This window comes from Cricetulus griseus, chromosome 3 (assembly GCF_003668045.3).
Source record: "Cricetulus griseus strain 17A/GY chromosome 3, alternate assembly CriGri-PICRH-1.0, whole genome shotgun sequence".
NCBI lineage: Eukaryota > Metazoa > Chordata > Mammalia > Rodentia > Cricetidae > Cricetulus > Cricetulus griseus.
The window spans coordinates 51,927,239-51,942,287 of NC_048596.1; the positions used below are offsets into that span (position 1 = coordinate 51,927,239).

Consider the following 15,049-nt stretch of genomic DNA (forward strand, 5'->3'; position numbering starts at 1 on the left):
GGATGAATAAGGCCCTGGATTCAATACCTTAACCAACAAAAAATAATATGGCACTGGGTCTAGTGATACAAAGTGGATCTGTGAGTTCGAAACCAGCCTGGTCCTACATCGTGAGTCCCAGGGTAACCGGAGGTACATAATAAAGACCTTGTCTCTTAAAAATAAAACAAACAAAAAATAGTATGACAGTTTAAAATGCACAGCACAGGTTGGCTACTGATCATGGTTAGTCTTTTCAATCTTACAAAAGAATACATAAAACCTAGTAAGCTCAACTACAAAAATATTAATGGGAGGACTAAGCTCAGAGGTACAGTGCTTGTCTAACATGTACCGGATTTGATCCCAAGCACCACAAATACACAGAAGATACACACATACAACCAGTAAGGTTTTGGTCTGTCTGAGATGGACTATCATGCAGCCCAGGCTGACCCACTTCATCGACTTTCTGAATATATTGGGATCACTGGCCCAATTTTATGGGATTCTGGAATCCAAATCAGGGCTCCGTTCATGCTAGACAAGTATTCTGCCAACTGTGGTACATACCCAGCCCCATAGTAAGTTTAAGTGGTTCTCAAGTATTTAAAATACAATCTGAATAGTGATATAGTCAATGAAACGGGTTAACTGAGAGCAGTTACCACTGCTGCTTCAAAAAATTTTAATTTAACGGATTAATTAAATAATGTAGATCAAAATTTGGCAACCTTGGCACTACTGACATTAATAGCCAGATAACCTTCTGTGGAGAGAAAGAATCCTATGGACTGTGATATTTAACAACATCCCTGGTCTGTACCCACTGCATACTAGTAGTATCAGCAGTACCTGTAAGGTTGACATTCAAAAACACCTACAGACATTTTTAAAAGACATATGAACCAAAAAAAAAAAAAATCTTTTGTTAAGAACCACTGAAGAGCTGGAAAGATGAATCAGCAGTTAAGACACTTGTTGCTCTTGCAGAATACACTAGTTTGGCTCCCAGCAGCTCACAGATATCCATAACCCCATTTCCAGGGTATCAATGCCTTCTTCTGACCTCTGTGGGCACCATGCATGCACATGGTACACATACATACATGCAGGCAAAATCTTAAAAAAAAAAAAAAAAAAAAACTTAAAAGAAAACTAAACAAACAAATAAAAATAAAAAAGAACTACTGGGCTAGAACCATCCACAGTACTCATTCTCACTGTCCAGAGAATTCTGAAATCAACTAAAGTTAAGGACATATTTTAATGAGCAGATTATATGAGTCATGGTGGAGTTATGACCTGAGTTTTCCAGTCCTCCTCTGAAATAACATATTCTCTAAAGGGCAAAAGCAACACACAAAAAGAGGCATGCCATTTCCATGCCTTGCCTTTGCTGGCAGTCCTTAAAGTTCCCAATTCACAAAGCCAGAGAAAACATCACATACAAGGAAAGTATGCTAAGCTTAAAATATGCTGAGTTTAAAGCCCTGTGCTAACTCCACAACTAATTGATGCAGTTCTTTCCAGTGGTTCTATGTCGCACTTTGGCTTAAGGCAGTAAATGTGCCAGTGGATACACAGAAAAGATTGTGTGAAACTACTCAAGCCCAACTGTACTGGATGGCTTTGTGTGTCAACTTAACACAAGCTGGAGTCATCAGAGAGGAAGGAGTCTCAACTGAGGAAATGCCTCCATGAGATCCAGCTGTAACATATTTTCTCAATTAGTGATCAATGGGGGAGGGCCCAGTCCCCGGTGGGTGCTGCCATCCCGCTGCCATCCCCGGATTTGTGGTCCTGGGTTATATAAGAAAGCAAGCTGAGCAAGCCAGGAGAAGCAAGCCAGTAAGCAACACCCCTCCATGTATCAGCTCCTGCCACCAGGATCCTGCCTTGTTTGAGTTCCTGCCCTGACTTCCTTGAGCAATGAACAGCAATGCTGAAGTGTAAGCCAAATAAGCCCTTTCCTCCCCAACTTGCTTTGTGGTCACGGCATTTCGTCGCAGCAACAGAAACCCTAACTAAGACACCAACCAACCAGAATATTGGGAGAAATGTATATTCTAATTAAAGGGTTTAGGAGGAAAACTTTTTCCAACTCATTTTCTATAGATAATCTTTGTGTTTTAGCACAAGATGCTAAACAAAACCATTTTATCTGTTGACAGGTTAAGTCAATGTTTCATGTGTTAATGACAACCAAGTATGACTAAACAGTGTTAGGATTCAGAAACTAGGTAGCCAAGAGGGTTCAGCAAGTAAAGGTGCTTGTTTCAAAAGTCTGCTGAACCCAGAAGCAGAGAACTGAATGTACGAAGTTGTCCTCTGACCTCCACACACAGGCCATGGTATAATCACCCATACTGTCCATCGTGCACGCACACCCGATAATAATTTTTAACTTAAAAAAAAAAAGATTCAGGACAGGCAATGAAGGCAAACACCTTTAATCCCAGCATTTGTGAGGCAAAGGAAAGCAGATCTCTTGGTTCAAGGACAGCCTGGTCTGCAAAGTGAGGTCCAGGACAGCCAAGGCTGTTACACAGTGAAGCCCTGTCTGAAAAAACCCATAGCTAAGAATTTTCTGTGTGTATATGTGTGTGCTTTCCTAAGTTTATAAGCAGCACATTCATGCAGGAACCCAGGGAGACCAGAAGGTGGTGACTGATCCCCTGAAGCAAAATGTACAGTTGTGAAGGTACAGACTGGATGTGGTGCTGGGAACCAAACCTGTCCTCTGCAAAAACTAATTCCTGTTAACCACAGAGCCATTGTCTCTCCAGCTCCGTGGGGAAAAAACAACTTTCTAACAGGATAAATTCAATTGTGATTATACTTGCCTCTTTCCTAAACACAGGAAATTCAACCTGAAGGGTTTTTTTTTTTTTTTTTTTTGGTTTTTTTTTTTTAACTTATTTATTTATTGTGTATACAACATTCAGCTTCCATATATATCTGCACACCAGAAGAGGGCACCAGATCTCATAACGGATGGTTGTGAGCCACCATGTGGTTGCTGGGAATTGAACTCAGGACCTCTGGAAGAGCAGTCAGTGCTCTTAACCTCTGAACCATCTCTCCAGCCCCAACCTGAAGGTTCATAGTTAAATAATCTTTCTTGTTTTGTTTTAGTCAGGCTTGGTCTTTTTGTTGTTTTCATTTGCCTTTTGTTTTTGGTTTTGGTTTTTCAAGACAGGATTTCTCTCTGTAGCCCTGGTTGTCCTGGAACTCCCTCTGTAGACCACGCTGGCCTTAAACTCAGAGATCTGCCTGCCTCTGCCAGCAGAGTGCTGGGATTATAGGTGTGCACCACCATCTTTGTTTTGTTTTTTGGGTTTTTTTGTTTTGTTTTTCAGAGAGAGAGAGAGTGTCTCTTACTCTAGTTCTGGGTGTCCTGGACATCAAAACCATGGCAATTCTGCCTCACCTCCCAAATACTGGGATTTTGTGTGGGATTAAGTGTGAGCCACCATATCCATCTTAAAATAAGGCTTTTTTTTTTTTTTTTTAGAGGGAAGGTGCTAAAAACAAGAACATCTCAATTGGCAATATTTACTTGGCTTAGACTTAATCATTTCAGATTATCCCTGCGCTTACTCCAATCCTTTGCTTACTTGCTATATATGAGTAAAGTCTATCACTTAATTTATACTAATTGCTAACAAATGCTCATCTTCTATCAAGTAAATTATTCAAATGTATACAACTATCAACAGGAAAATTTGATTATAAGTATGCAAAATGAAATTAGTGGGGATTTTCTCTTTCACTGTTTCCTGGTCCCTGAATGAATAAAGAATCTATGAGCTGGGCATTGGTGGCGCACGCCTTTAATCCCAGTATTCAGAATGCAGAGGCAGATCTCTGTGAGTTTGAGACCAGCCTGGTCTACAAGAGCTAGTTCCAGGACAGCCTCCAAAGCCACAGAGAAACTCTGTCTCAAAAAACAAAACAAAAAAAGAATCTATGAGTTGTGCTTATTGCGGTGGTTGGTGATTTGAAACTGGGAAAGGGTGGGCAGATTTCTGTGAGTTCAAGGCCAACCTCGTGTACAAAGCACATTCCAAGCCAACTATAACTACACAGTGAGAACCAGTTCTTTTGGTTGTTTTTTTAATCTAGTCATTCAACCCAAGTTTATGCAGGCTTTAAGTCCCTAGATAATACAGACCCACAGTTCTAAAACAACTGGGATGTGTTTTAAATTACATTACTCCCCCCTTCACTTTTTCCTCTAAGCACTAAATATGCTCCTAGAGTCTGTAAGACAGCCAGGAAAAATGTTTTAAAATTCAAATTTTAAAATGCAGTGGTGTTAGTTACTTTAAAACCATAAGGAACTTTCAGCAGCATCTGGCAAGATGATGCATGTCTGAATTACATAAGGTAGAAGCAGATCAGAAGTTTAAAATTGGCCTCAAGTAGAGGCCAGCCTTGGCCATATTAGATCCTGTCTCAAAACCACAGACAAAATATTAACAGGCAGCCAGGCGGTGGTGGCGCATGCCTTCAATCCCAGCACTCAGGAGGCAGAGACAGGAGGATCTCTGAGTTCGAGGCCAGCCTGGTCTACAGAGAAAGTGCCAGGACTGACCCTAAAGCTACAGAGAAACCCTGTCTTGAAGAACAAAAATATACGTAATGTATGTACATATATATATATATATATTATAGGCATGCTAGTCATTATGGCTAAATTCTTTTTTAATTACATTTTATTTAATGAGTATCCATGTGTACACTGCACATGTAGAAGTCAGAGAACAACTTGTAGGAATTAGTTCTCTCCTTACACTAGTGGTCTGGGTCCCAGGAATCAAATTCTGGTTATTATAGGCTTGGATGGTAAAAAAAAAAAAAAAAAAGCCTTTATATGCTGAGCCATTAGGCTGGCCCATCATGGATAAATTCTAAATCAACTTTCACATCCATCTGAGCTACTCATAGAAACAGGCAGGGATGATTTTTATATCATATGATTATTGTTCATTTTAGGATTTTTGTTTGGTTGACTGGGACAATACCTCCAACTCAAAATCTTCCTGCCTCAACTTGACTCCAGAGTGCTAGATCATAGGTTATGTACTATCAAGCCTAGCTCCATTATTTTGTTTTAGTTAGTAGTTGTAATTTTTATTTAGAAAAACAATTTTCTATTTTTATTTTTTTGGGGGGATGGAAGTTTGAGAAAAGGTTTCATATAACCCAGGCTGACCTTCAAATTCAATTCACTATGTAGCCAAGCATGACCCTGACTCCTCATGTTTTGCCATCACCTCTAAATGACTATCATCATGATAACTCAAAAAAAATTTTTTGGGGGGGGTTCAAGACAGGGTTTCTCTGTGGCTTTGGAAGCTGTCCTGGAACTAGCTCTTGTAGACCAGGCTGAAAATAACAATTCTTAAAACCCCATTTTGAACAGCCCTAGGAACTAGGGTTAAACTCACAAAAAGCACAAAAGTGCAAGGACCTGAGTTCAATCCCTAGTATCACAAAACAAATAGGTCTTATTCACTAAACACTAAGAAAATTATTCTGGCACACAATCACACCTACCTCTGTTTTTCTTACTATTATGACTATCACAGGAGATGGTAAACTATTGCAAATAAAACAGTATGCTAGTACTGGCCTAATGCTTCATTATTTGGAAAAATATTTTTCAATCAAGCATTCCTTCACTCATGTAAAGCCGCACAGAAATTGACTCTCCACTTTGCATGGATGCTAAATACCTGACACAGGTAACAAGTCCCTGAGTTTCAAGTCCACTTCTCCAAAGCAAAAACTTCAAACCACGCCGTTTTAGTCCGTTAGTTTTTTTCTTGACCTTTCACAAAACATTCCACTTCATGTTCAAATTTGAAGACTGAGATTTGCTAAAAGATTTTTCAAACACTATTATTGACTTCCTCCCCCGCTTCCCCCCCCCCCGGTAGATTTCGCAATTGAAACTTTCAATCCCTTCAGGAGCTTACCCATTAAACTAGAATAGTAGAGACAGGTAAAGTGACAGGCGAAATCGTATCCATGAATTTATGGTGGGGCTATTTGGCTTCCATTTAGTACCTTTACTACTTCGTTCTGTGTCTTTAGAAAAGCCAAAGAACCCAAACTTACTTTAAAAAAAAAAAAACTTGTAAAACAACCAACCAATTTAGGCCAGTTCTTTTATCTCCTAACGTGGAGATAAGCCCGGGTGGAAAACGAACTTTCTTAATACTTGTCAGTGCCTCAAGGTTGTTCCGATTAAAATAAAACCTTTCAACGCCAAGGCCGCAACCATGCATTCCAGCACTTCAACACTGATCAATAAAAAAAAATCCACCTTCCTGCCGACCCGGGCCCGTTAACACTGACAGTCTCTCGGCTCGGCTTCCCGACTCCGGAGCGTGCCGCCGCCCGCCCGGCACGCCCTGCCAGGCTCAGGGCGGAGCTGGACCGGCCGGACCCCCGGGCCGCCCGCCGCCCGCCCGCACGACGCCGTAGGCTCGGGACTGAGGCCGAGGGCGCTGCCCGCTCCCGGAGCCCCCGGCCCGGAACTGGGAGCGGAGGCACCCCGCGGGGCAGTGCACGTCGCCGCATGAGCAAGAGCGGCGGCAGCGACGGGTTGTCACCTCGGAGCCGAAGCCCTGGGAGGCGGCGTGCGTGACCGCGGAGCCGGTCCAGGGGAAACTGGACGCCTCACCTGCTCCTCTCGATGCCACCGCTGCCGTTCGCTGAGGGGACAACATGGATCCTCCGCCTTCGGCAGAAGCAGCAGAGGCGCAGAAGACAGGAGCGGGCTGAGGAGGCCCTGGGGGAGGGAAACAGGCGGGGCCTGGACTCCCAGAGAAACCGAGGAGGGGGAGGAGGAGGAGGAGCGCGCGGAGCCAGAGCCTACGGCTTGTGGGAAAGCCCGACCGACGGCGCAGGGCGTGGCGAGGGCGGCAAAGCGCACGCGGCCGAGTCCCGCCACAGTTCGGTGCGCGTGCGCCGGAGCGTCTATCACGACGCCATACCTGGGACACCGAACATGAACCTCGGGTCCATCGGGAATTGTAGTCCGGTGCTCTCTGGGCCCGGCCCCGCTGTCCCGAGTCTTCGCCCTCATCCGGGGCGAAGAGGAAATGGAGGAGGCGGGGCCTCTTACCGCTGAACTACAACTCCCAGCAGGCCTTGTAAAGGGGGGGGAATGAGGAGGGCTCTCGGGAGACCCTGCCTGGCGCCCAAAGCCGAGACTAGGGCCGGGCTTTGGCTGCCCGGTTCCCGCCGGGAGCCCCCACCCGGCCCGTCTGATGGGCTCTGATGTTACTCGCTGTCCAGGACTACAGGTGGTGGGCTGAAAAGCCACAACCTGGCATGACGTGACGCTTTGATGATTTTGACTTCACAAGGACAGACCGTCGTGACTTCATTAGTACCAGTATCATCATCACCCCCAATCCCTGTCCTCGACTAAGTCTTAAATGAATCATCACCAATAGTAAGACCTTACTAAATTAGGCTCCGTGTGGTAATCTCAGTACTCAGGAGACCAGGAGAGGAGGATCAGGTACTTGCCTGGACTACATGAGTTCGTGTCCAAATACACACACACCCTTTAGCGTGGCCGCTACTGGAGTTTATCTATTCTAAGCCATAACTCACCTTTTATGAATTTTAGGCTTATAGGACCTTGTTTAAAAGTTGTCTTACAAAACGAAGTTGTTGGGAAATGCTTTTATCCACACTTGACATATGATTGTGGAAAATACAATTTGCCTCAACTGAATACTGTTTTCGAGTTCTAACAAATCCTAACAGACGGAGGTAGCTATCCATCTTCTCCCCAGTCACCACCACCTATCCTCACTATTGTCTCTCTCATTCAGCAAATGTTTCTGCTTTCTTCCTTCTGCCTACCCACAGCTTCCGCCAACTACCTCCAGACCCTGCCAAGCCTTTCAGCCATCATTACTCCTAAGTGATTAAGCCAGAGGTAATGAAGCAAATGCTACTTTAGCTCACCTAAAGAAGTCCTGTTTACACTTCGTCAGCACTTCCCCTTTCTGATCCCCCCACATACTACCAACTCTCAAGACTGTTGGGATACTCTCTTCCAGCTTTTAGATTTAAACCTAGATTAGATCTTCTAGGCTGTTGTGTAGTTGTTTCTTTTAAGATGAATATGACCATTGCTGTCTTGAATCAGCAGCTGTGATCACCCACAGGAGACTCTCATGAAACCAGGACTATTAATACAGCCTCATGAGGGGGAGGCACATATTCAGGAGACTTCATGAGCTCCTCAGAGACCCACTGCTCCCGGGCTTGTATAGGAGGTGGGAATCTGACCAGAAAGAGGGACTCTTCTATTATCACAGCTGCCCATAAGTGGCCCAAAGAACTACTCAATGCTGCAGGTGAGACTCTTAATTTGTATAGTTGCCAATAAATTGCCCAAGGAACTTCCTGGTGATGTAACTGCCATTGAGTCATCCATACACCTATAAGTAACCCTAATAAACTCAGTGCTTCACTAAGCTAGACTTGGGTGGAATTCTTTCCTTGGTCTGTCAGTGCCCTTCCCTGAAGGATGAATAGGCCTTTCTTTCCATCTCCCAAGAAAAAGTCACACGGCATAGGCCAACCTTGTCCAGCAAGAAACTAGAAGTAAGCATCAGGGGAAGAAATTAATTCAGAAGACAGGACAGGACCTACAGGACATGACACAATCCATTATGTTACATGCTAGAATAGAAGAGCCAAAGGTCAATGGCTGGTCACAATTGCAAACTTTATTGTGGAAGAATTTAAAATCACCCGCACCTCCTACTATCATTCTCCATTTCCCTTTCCTAAACTATATTTTTCTTTTTATGAGTGTGTGTATGTGTGTGTGTGTGTGTGTGTGTGTGTGTGTGTGTGTGTGAGAGAGAGAGAGAGAGAGAGAGAGAGAGAGAGAGAGAGAGAGAGTGCAGGTACACATATGACACAGTGCACATGTAGAAGTCAGAGGACAACTTTTCAGAAGTTGATTCCTACTTTTTTAAGATTTATTTTCAGTCGGGCGTTGGTGGCACACGCCTTTAATCCCAGCTCTTGGGAGGCAAAGGCAGGCGGATCTCTGTGAGTTCAAGACCAGCCTCGTCTACAAGAGCTAGTTCCAGGACAGGCTCCAAAAGCTACACAGAGAAGCCCTGTCTCAAAAAAACAAAAAACAAAAAAAAGATTTATTTTTAATTATTATATGCCTGTGAGTATGTACACATGAATGTGAATGACTATGGAGGCCAGAGATATTGGATCCCTTGGAGCTAGAGTTATAGGTGTTTTGTGAGCCACCTAAACATGGGTGCTGGGAACCAAACTTGGGTCCTCTGCAAGAGCAGCAAGCTCTCTTTAACTGATGAACCATCTTTCCAACCTCTCCACCTGGTTTTTGAGGTAGGATCTCTCATTTATGGCACTCACTGCCTCTGAAAGATTGCCCTGTCTCTAACTCCCATCTTACTATAGAAATGCTGAGAAAGTCACTATATCTTTGTGTGTGTGTGTGTGTGTGTGTGTGTGTGTGTGTGTGTGTGTGTGTGCGCGCACTCGCACTCGCACAAGCACTGAACCTGTGTGCGTATGTGTGAAACTTGGGTTGTCACACAGACAGAGTACGTGCTTTTAACTGCCATGCCATCTTGCTGGCTCCTGCACTACACTTCTCCCAATGCCTTCTTGCTATCAGATTAGAGTTTACTTTGGGGTTTGGGGGTGTGTGTTTTTGTTTGTTTGCTTTTTTGGAACAGGGTTTCTCGGTGTAGCCCTGGCTGTCCTGGAAAACCACCATCAAACATGCTTTCCCTTGGTATAGGTTGGTTTCTAAGCTGTGACCAATCCTGAAATCTATCTGTAATTTGTACCATGTTGTTTCAAAAGTCAAACCTTCTTCCAAGTGTGAGAAAGGTTGATGATTCTGGGCAGACCTAATGCACTTCCCAACAGGATGGATTTCAGTGCATTTTCTTTTTTTAAAATTAATTAATTTATTTTTTTTATTTCAGCGCATTTTCATCAGAAGCTGTTAAAATCAAACATAGCTTCTTGTTCCATAGCAGAATTAGATATGTAATATTAAAAGAAACAAAGTTTGTGAGCAATTAGTGTAACTTATACCTTCTCCATTCATCAATACAACCTTTTCAGTTACTTACTACCTGTTTCAGGCACTGATGCTATAGCTATTTTGTTCAAAACAAAATTCTCCATTTCGAATTTACATTATAATACGAAGACAAAAACTAAAACATCGCCAGGCCTAGTGGTATACCTTTAATCCAAGCACTTAGGAGGCAGAGGCAGGTAGAAGTATAAGAGTTCAAGGCCAGCCTTGCCTACATATCAAGTTCCAGGACAGTCAGAACTATAGAGAGACAAAACCAAAACAAAACAAAAAACCACAGTTGAAGTTCAAAATACCAAATATTGATTGTCACTGCAGTCTGTCTTCTCACTTAGAACTAAGTCACTTGACATAACTAGAAGTTGATCTTTTCTTGTGGTTTTCTAGAAAAAGGTGACATGTAGGCACTTTTGAGTGGTAAAGCTTTTGAGTGGGGCCAGAGTGACTGACATTAAATTTTAGCACTAATGTTCACTAGCTGTGCAAACTCCGGTGAATTAATCTCTCTGAATCTGTTTCATCATCTACAAACTAATTTTAATAACCACAGAGTTTTAGATTAAATGAGATGTGTTTGTCCCTGATGACTGCTGTATGGTTAGTCCAGAACTGGTGATTATATTCATTCTGGAAAAGCCAAGCAAAGTCATAAATACTCAAGGCACTTATTTTATGAAGCATAAAAATAGCAAAATAGTTATCCAAAATGACACCTACTATGACTCAAGATTCCAAAGCCTTCCCAGAATAGGACATTTGTTATGTTTCAGGCACAGAGAGAGGCAGTGATGCTGCATATGATGCATCCCTGTCTTCCACAGACTCACATATGTGTGGGGTAAACAGCTAAGTATCCATTCCCTTTTGATGCTCCATTTGGCACTTACCACCTACTTACAGGACCAATGGCTAAGCAGCTTCAAAAGGATAGAATACTATCTACATGGAAATCATTTAAATACCCACCTGGGGTTGGGGTGGAACTCAGTAGTTAAAACACTTGCCTAGCCAGGCGTTGGTGGCCCGGGCCTTTAGTCCCAGCACTTGGGAGGCAGTGGCAGGTGGATCTCTGTGAGTTCAAGACCAGCCTGGTCTACAAGAGCTAGTTCTAGGACAGCCTCCAAAGCCACAGAGAAACCCTGTCTCAAAAAAAAAAAAAAAAAAAAAAAAAAAAAAAAAAAAAAAACCTTGCCTAGCATGTTCAAAGCTGGAGTTTGGAGTCCATCAACACAAAAATAAAATGCCTATCTGAGCTCAAAAGATAGTTTAGTGGTAGAGCACATGTTTAACATGTAGCAGACCCTGAGTTTGATTCCCAAGCATCACAAAATAAGATAAGATACTGCACCTTAATTTTCTTGTATATAAAATAGGATGATGAGTTTTGGGCATGGTAGCATATGCCTTTAATCCCAGAACTCAGGAGGCAGAAGTAAGTGGATCTGAGTTCCAGGAGACAATGAGGGCTTCAGAATGAGACCCTGTCTCAAAAACTAAATAAAATAGGGTGATGATTTGGTTGAAGTGGTAAACTCCACTGCATGGTGTGTTATAAAGCCGAATTAGTCCCAGCAACAAGAAAAAGAAAAATACTGTAGTCCCAAATACTGAGGAAGCTACAGCAGGAAGGTGATTTGAGGCTAGTCAACAGAGACTTCCTCCCTTAAAGGGGGGTGGGAGGTGGGCATGTATAACTCAGTTGGCAAAAGCACTTGCTTTGAAAGTCTAATGACCTGAGTTCAAATGAAACCCAGAGAACCACATAAAAAAGTTGCATTCAGTAGTCATGTCTGTAATCCCAGCACTCCTATGAGTTGGTGGGAAATAGCGATAGAAGAAGCTCACAGAACAGCTGACCAGAAATAGCTGGTAGCTGGCAAAATGTCAGGAACGTTAAGAGTGATCCTGCCTCAACCAGGCAGTGGTGGTGCACACCTTTAATCCCAGCACTAGGGAGGCAGAGGCAGGTGGATCTCTGAGTTTGAGGCGACAGCCTGGTCTACAGAGAGAGTTCCAAGACGACTAAGGCTACACAGAGAAACCCTGTTTCAAACAAAACAAAACAAAAAGGAGGAAGGAGGAGGATCTCTGAGTTGGAGGCCAGCCTTGTCTACAAAGTAAGAACCAGAACAGTCAAGGCTATGTAGAGAGACCCTACCTCAAACAACAAAAAATGTGTGTACAAGGCATAAAAGAAGGCTCAATGGTTAAGAGCTCTTGCAGGTCTTTTAGAGGCCCCAAGTTTGGTTTCCAGCACCACTCATATAACTCTGGCTCCGTGGGATACAATGCCCCAGGCCTCTGAAAACACCTGCACACACCTGCAGGGTACCTTTCCCGTATGCATACATATAATCAAAGATAATGAAAATACTTGTTAAGCTGGGTGTGGTGGTGCATATCTCTAATCCTAGCACTTGGGAGGCAGAGGCAGTCTGATCTCTGTGAGTTTAGGCCATCTTGGTCTACAGAGTGAATTCCAGAACAGCCAGAGCTATATAGTGAGACCCTGTCTTGAGGAAACCAAAAGAAAAAAAGGAAGAAGAAAGAGGTAGATGTAGGTATAGATTTGCCATACTTACTGTTGCTTATAGAAAATTCTACCCAAGGTTACCAATCTGTGTGTAGCAATATAGAGGAGGCTAGTAATAAAAGAAACTTTACAATATAGTCAATGTACCACATAATGGCATTTTGGTCAGTGACAGCAGAAAAACTATCATTTAGTGATGTGGGCATTATGGTGTACATCCTCTCATTCGTGTGATGATGCTAATGTTGGGGCAAACCTACTGGACTGTCAGTCACCTGAGGACATCCAATGGTATATAGCTAATAATGCCTGGTCACCGCAAGCCTCATGCTGCTGGTTCATGTATTTACTATCACATTTCAGCTTCCTACTTCAACTTACAAAATGAAAGCTGGTGTTGGGTTTTCTTTTACTCTGGTCTCACGTTGGAATGCCAAAATGTTGTTGTTGGGTGTTTTACACTGTACTCTTTTGGCTCTTTTGGGGGCCCACCACCCAGCTCCCAAAAAAATCATTCACAGGGAGGCTTATTATTAATTATGAACACCCAGTCTTAGCTTGGCTTGTTTCCAGCCAACTTTTCTTAATTTAAATTATCCAGACCATCTTTTGGCCTCTGGGCTTTTTCCTTTTCTTCTTCCTGTGTATTTCACTTCCCTCTATGGCTGACTGGCTGGATGGCAGGGTGGCTGGGTGGCTGGCCCCCGGACATCCTCCCCTCCTTGCTTTCTTGCTCCCTCCTTCTTCCAGATTTCTCCTTCTAGCCCTACTCTCTGCCTGCCAGCTCCACTTATCCTTTCTCCTGCCTTGTTATTGGTCGTTCAGCTCTTTATTAGATCATGAGGTGTTTTAGACAGGCAAAGAATCACAGGTTCACAGAGGTAAACAAATGCAGCATAAGCAAAAGCATCTTTACATCATTAAACAAATGCATAAACAGATGCTTCACACCTTAAAATTATTTTCCACAACAGAAAGCAGTGTTCGTATGACACTGGCAGCAGCTTTGCATGTCTTTTGGGGGGGGGCAGGGTTCCAGGCGGAGTTTGAGACAGGGCTTCTCTGTGGCTTTGGAGCCTATCCTGGAACTAGCTCTGGAGACCAGGCTGGACTAGAACTCACAGAGATCCACCTGCTTCGGCCTCCCGAGTGCTGGGATTAAAGGTGTGTGCCACCAGCGCCCGGAGCTTTGCATGTCTTGTGTTCATTGAAATCGTTTGATTGCATCAGGAGCTACATGGACCATCCCATGGAGGTTTCTGAAAATACATTCTCCAAGTGTTCCCACAAGAGTAAAATTTCCTAATGATGCCATTCTCTCAACCCATCCCTACCACCAAACAACTCGAGTATACATATTTTTTTCAGTTCTGGGAACCAATTCCAGGACTCAGTTCTGTTCATAGTTCTGGTCTGTTTTTGTTTGTTTGTTTGTTTGTTTGTTTTCGGTTTTTTTCCTCTGGGGGAGGGGTGTTGGAGACAGGATTGTAACCTTGGATGTCCTAGAACTTTCTATGTAGACCAGGCTGGCTTTGAACTCTTGGAGATCCATCTGCCTCTGCCTCTGACTCTCATATATATATATATATATATATATATATATATATATCAGGTGGATGTTTATAACACACCTTGTGGCACAGACCTGTAATCCCTGCTATTCAGGAGGCTGAGGCAGGAAAACAGAGAATTTGAGGCCAGCTTAGGCAACATAATAAGACTTTCTTTCAACACAGGACAGCCAGGACTACACAGAGAAACCCTGTCTCCGAAAAAAACAAGGGGGGGTGGTGGTGGTGGAAATAGTGTAGCAACAGAGGACCATTCTAGCATATAAGGGGCCCTGGTATCAATCCCTGGTACTAGAAAGAAAAAAAATGTGAAAATGTGGAGAAAGGAGAACTTGTATACTCTTGGTAGAGGTACAACTTGTACAGCCATATGGAAAACAATATGAAATACTTTAAAATACTCCAAACAGAACTACAGTTTGACCCTGCAAACCCCAATACTGGGCATACATCTGATGGAAAGGTATCCAGCTAATGGGAAAAGATGCCCATGGTTTGGTTTGTTCTGATTGTTTGGGACAGGGTCTCACTATATTGTTCAGGCTGGTCTCAAATTCGATATTCTCCTATCTCAGTCTCTTAAGTGCTGGGACTGTAGAAGTATGTCATCACTCTTGGCTTTCCATGTTTCTTTCAGCATTATACACAATAGCTAGAATACAGATTCAGCCACAATGTCTATCAGTTAATAATGGAGAAGGAAAATGTATATAAACACAATGAAATATAATTCTGGAATAAAAAAAAGAAAATCCTGACATTTGCAGCAACATTCAGGAACTGACAGTTATTTTGTTGGGTAAATTAATTCAGTCACAAAAA

General features: G+C 43.1%; 1 protein-coding gene across 2 annotated transcripts in view; it reads right to left on the minus strand.

Annotated features, from left to right (window-relative positions):
• Positions 1-7,009, minus strand: part of Atl3 (atlastin GTPase 3) — a 48,949-nt gene extending 41,940 nt beyond the window's left edge. Inside the window, exon 1 of one of the 2 annotated variants that reach the window (XM_027408391.2) lies at positions 6,990-7,009. In XM_027408391.2, the coding sequence (XP_027264192.2) occupies positions 6,990-7,005 (16 nt within the window). In that variant the 5' untranslated portion in view covers positions 7,006-7,009. Of the gene's footprint in view, positions 1-6,676; positions 6,895-6,989 lie in introns of those variants that run through there. The other variant, XM_027408390.2, reaches the window with a different exon arrangement.
• Positions 7,010-15,049: the final 8,040 nt, after the last annotated feature.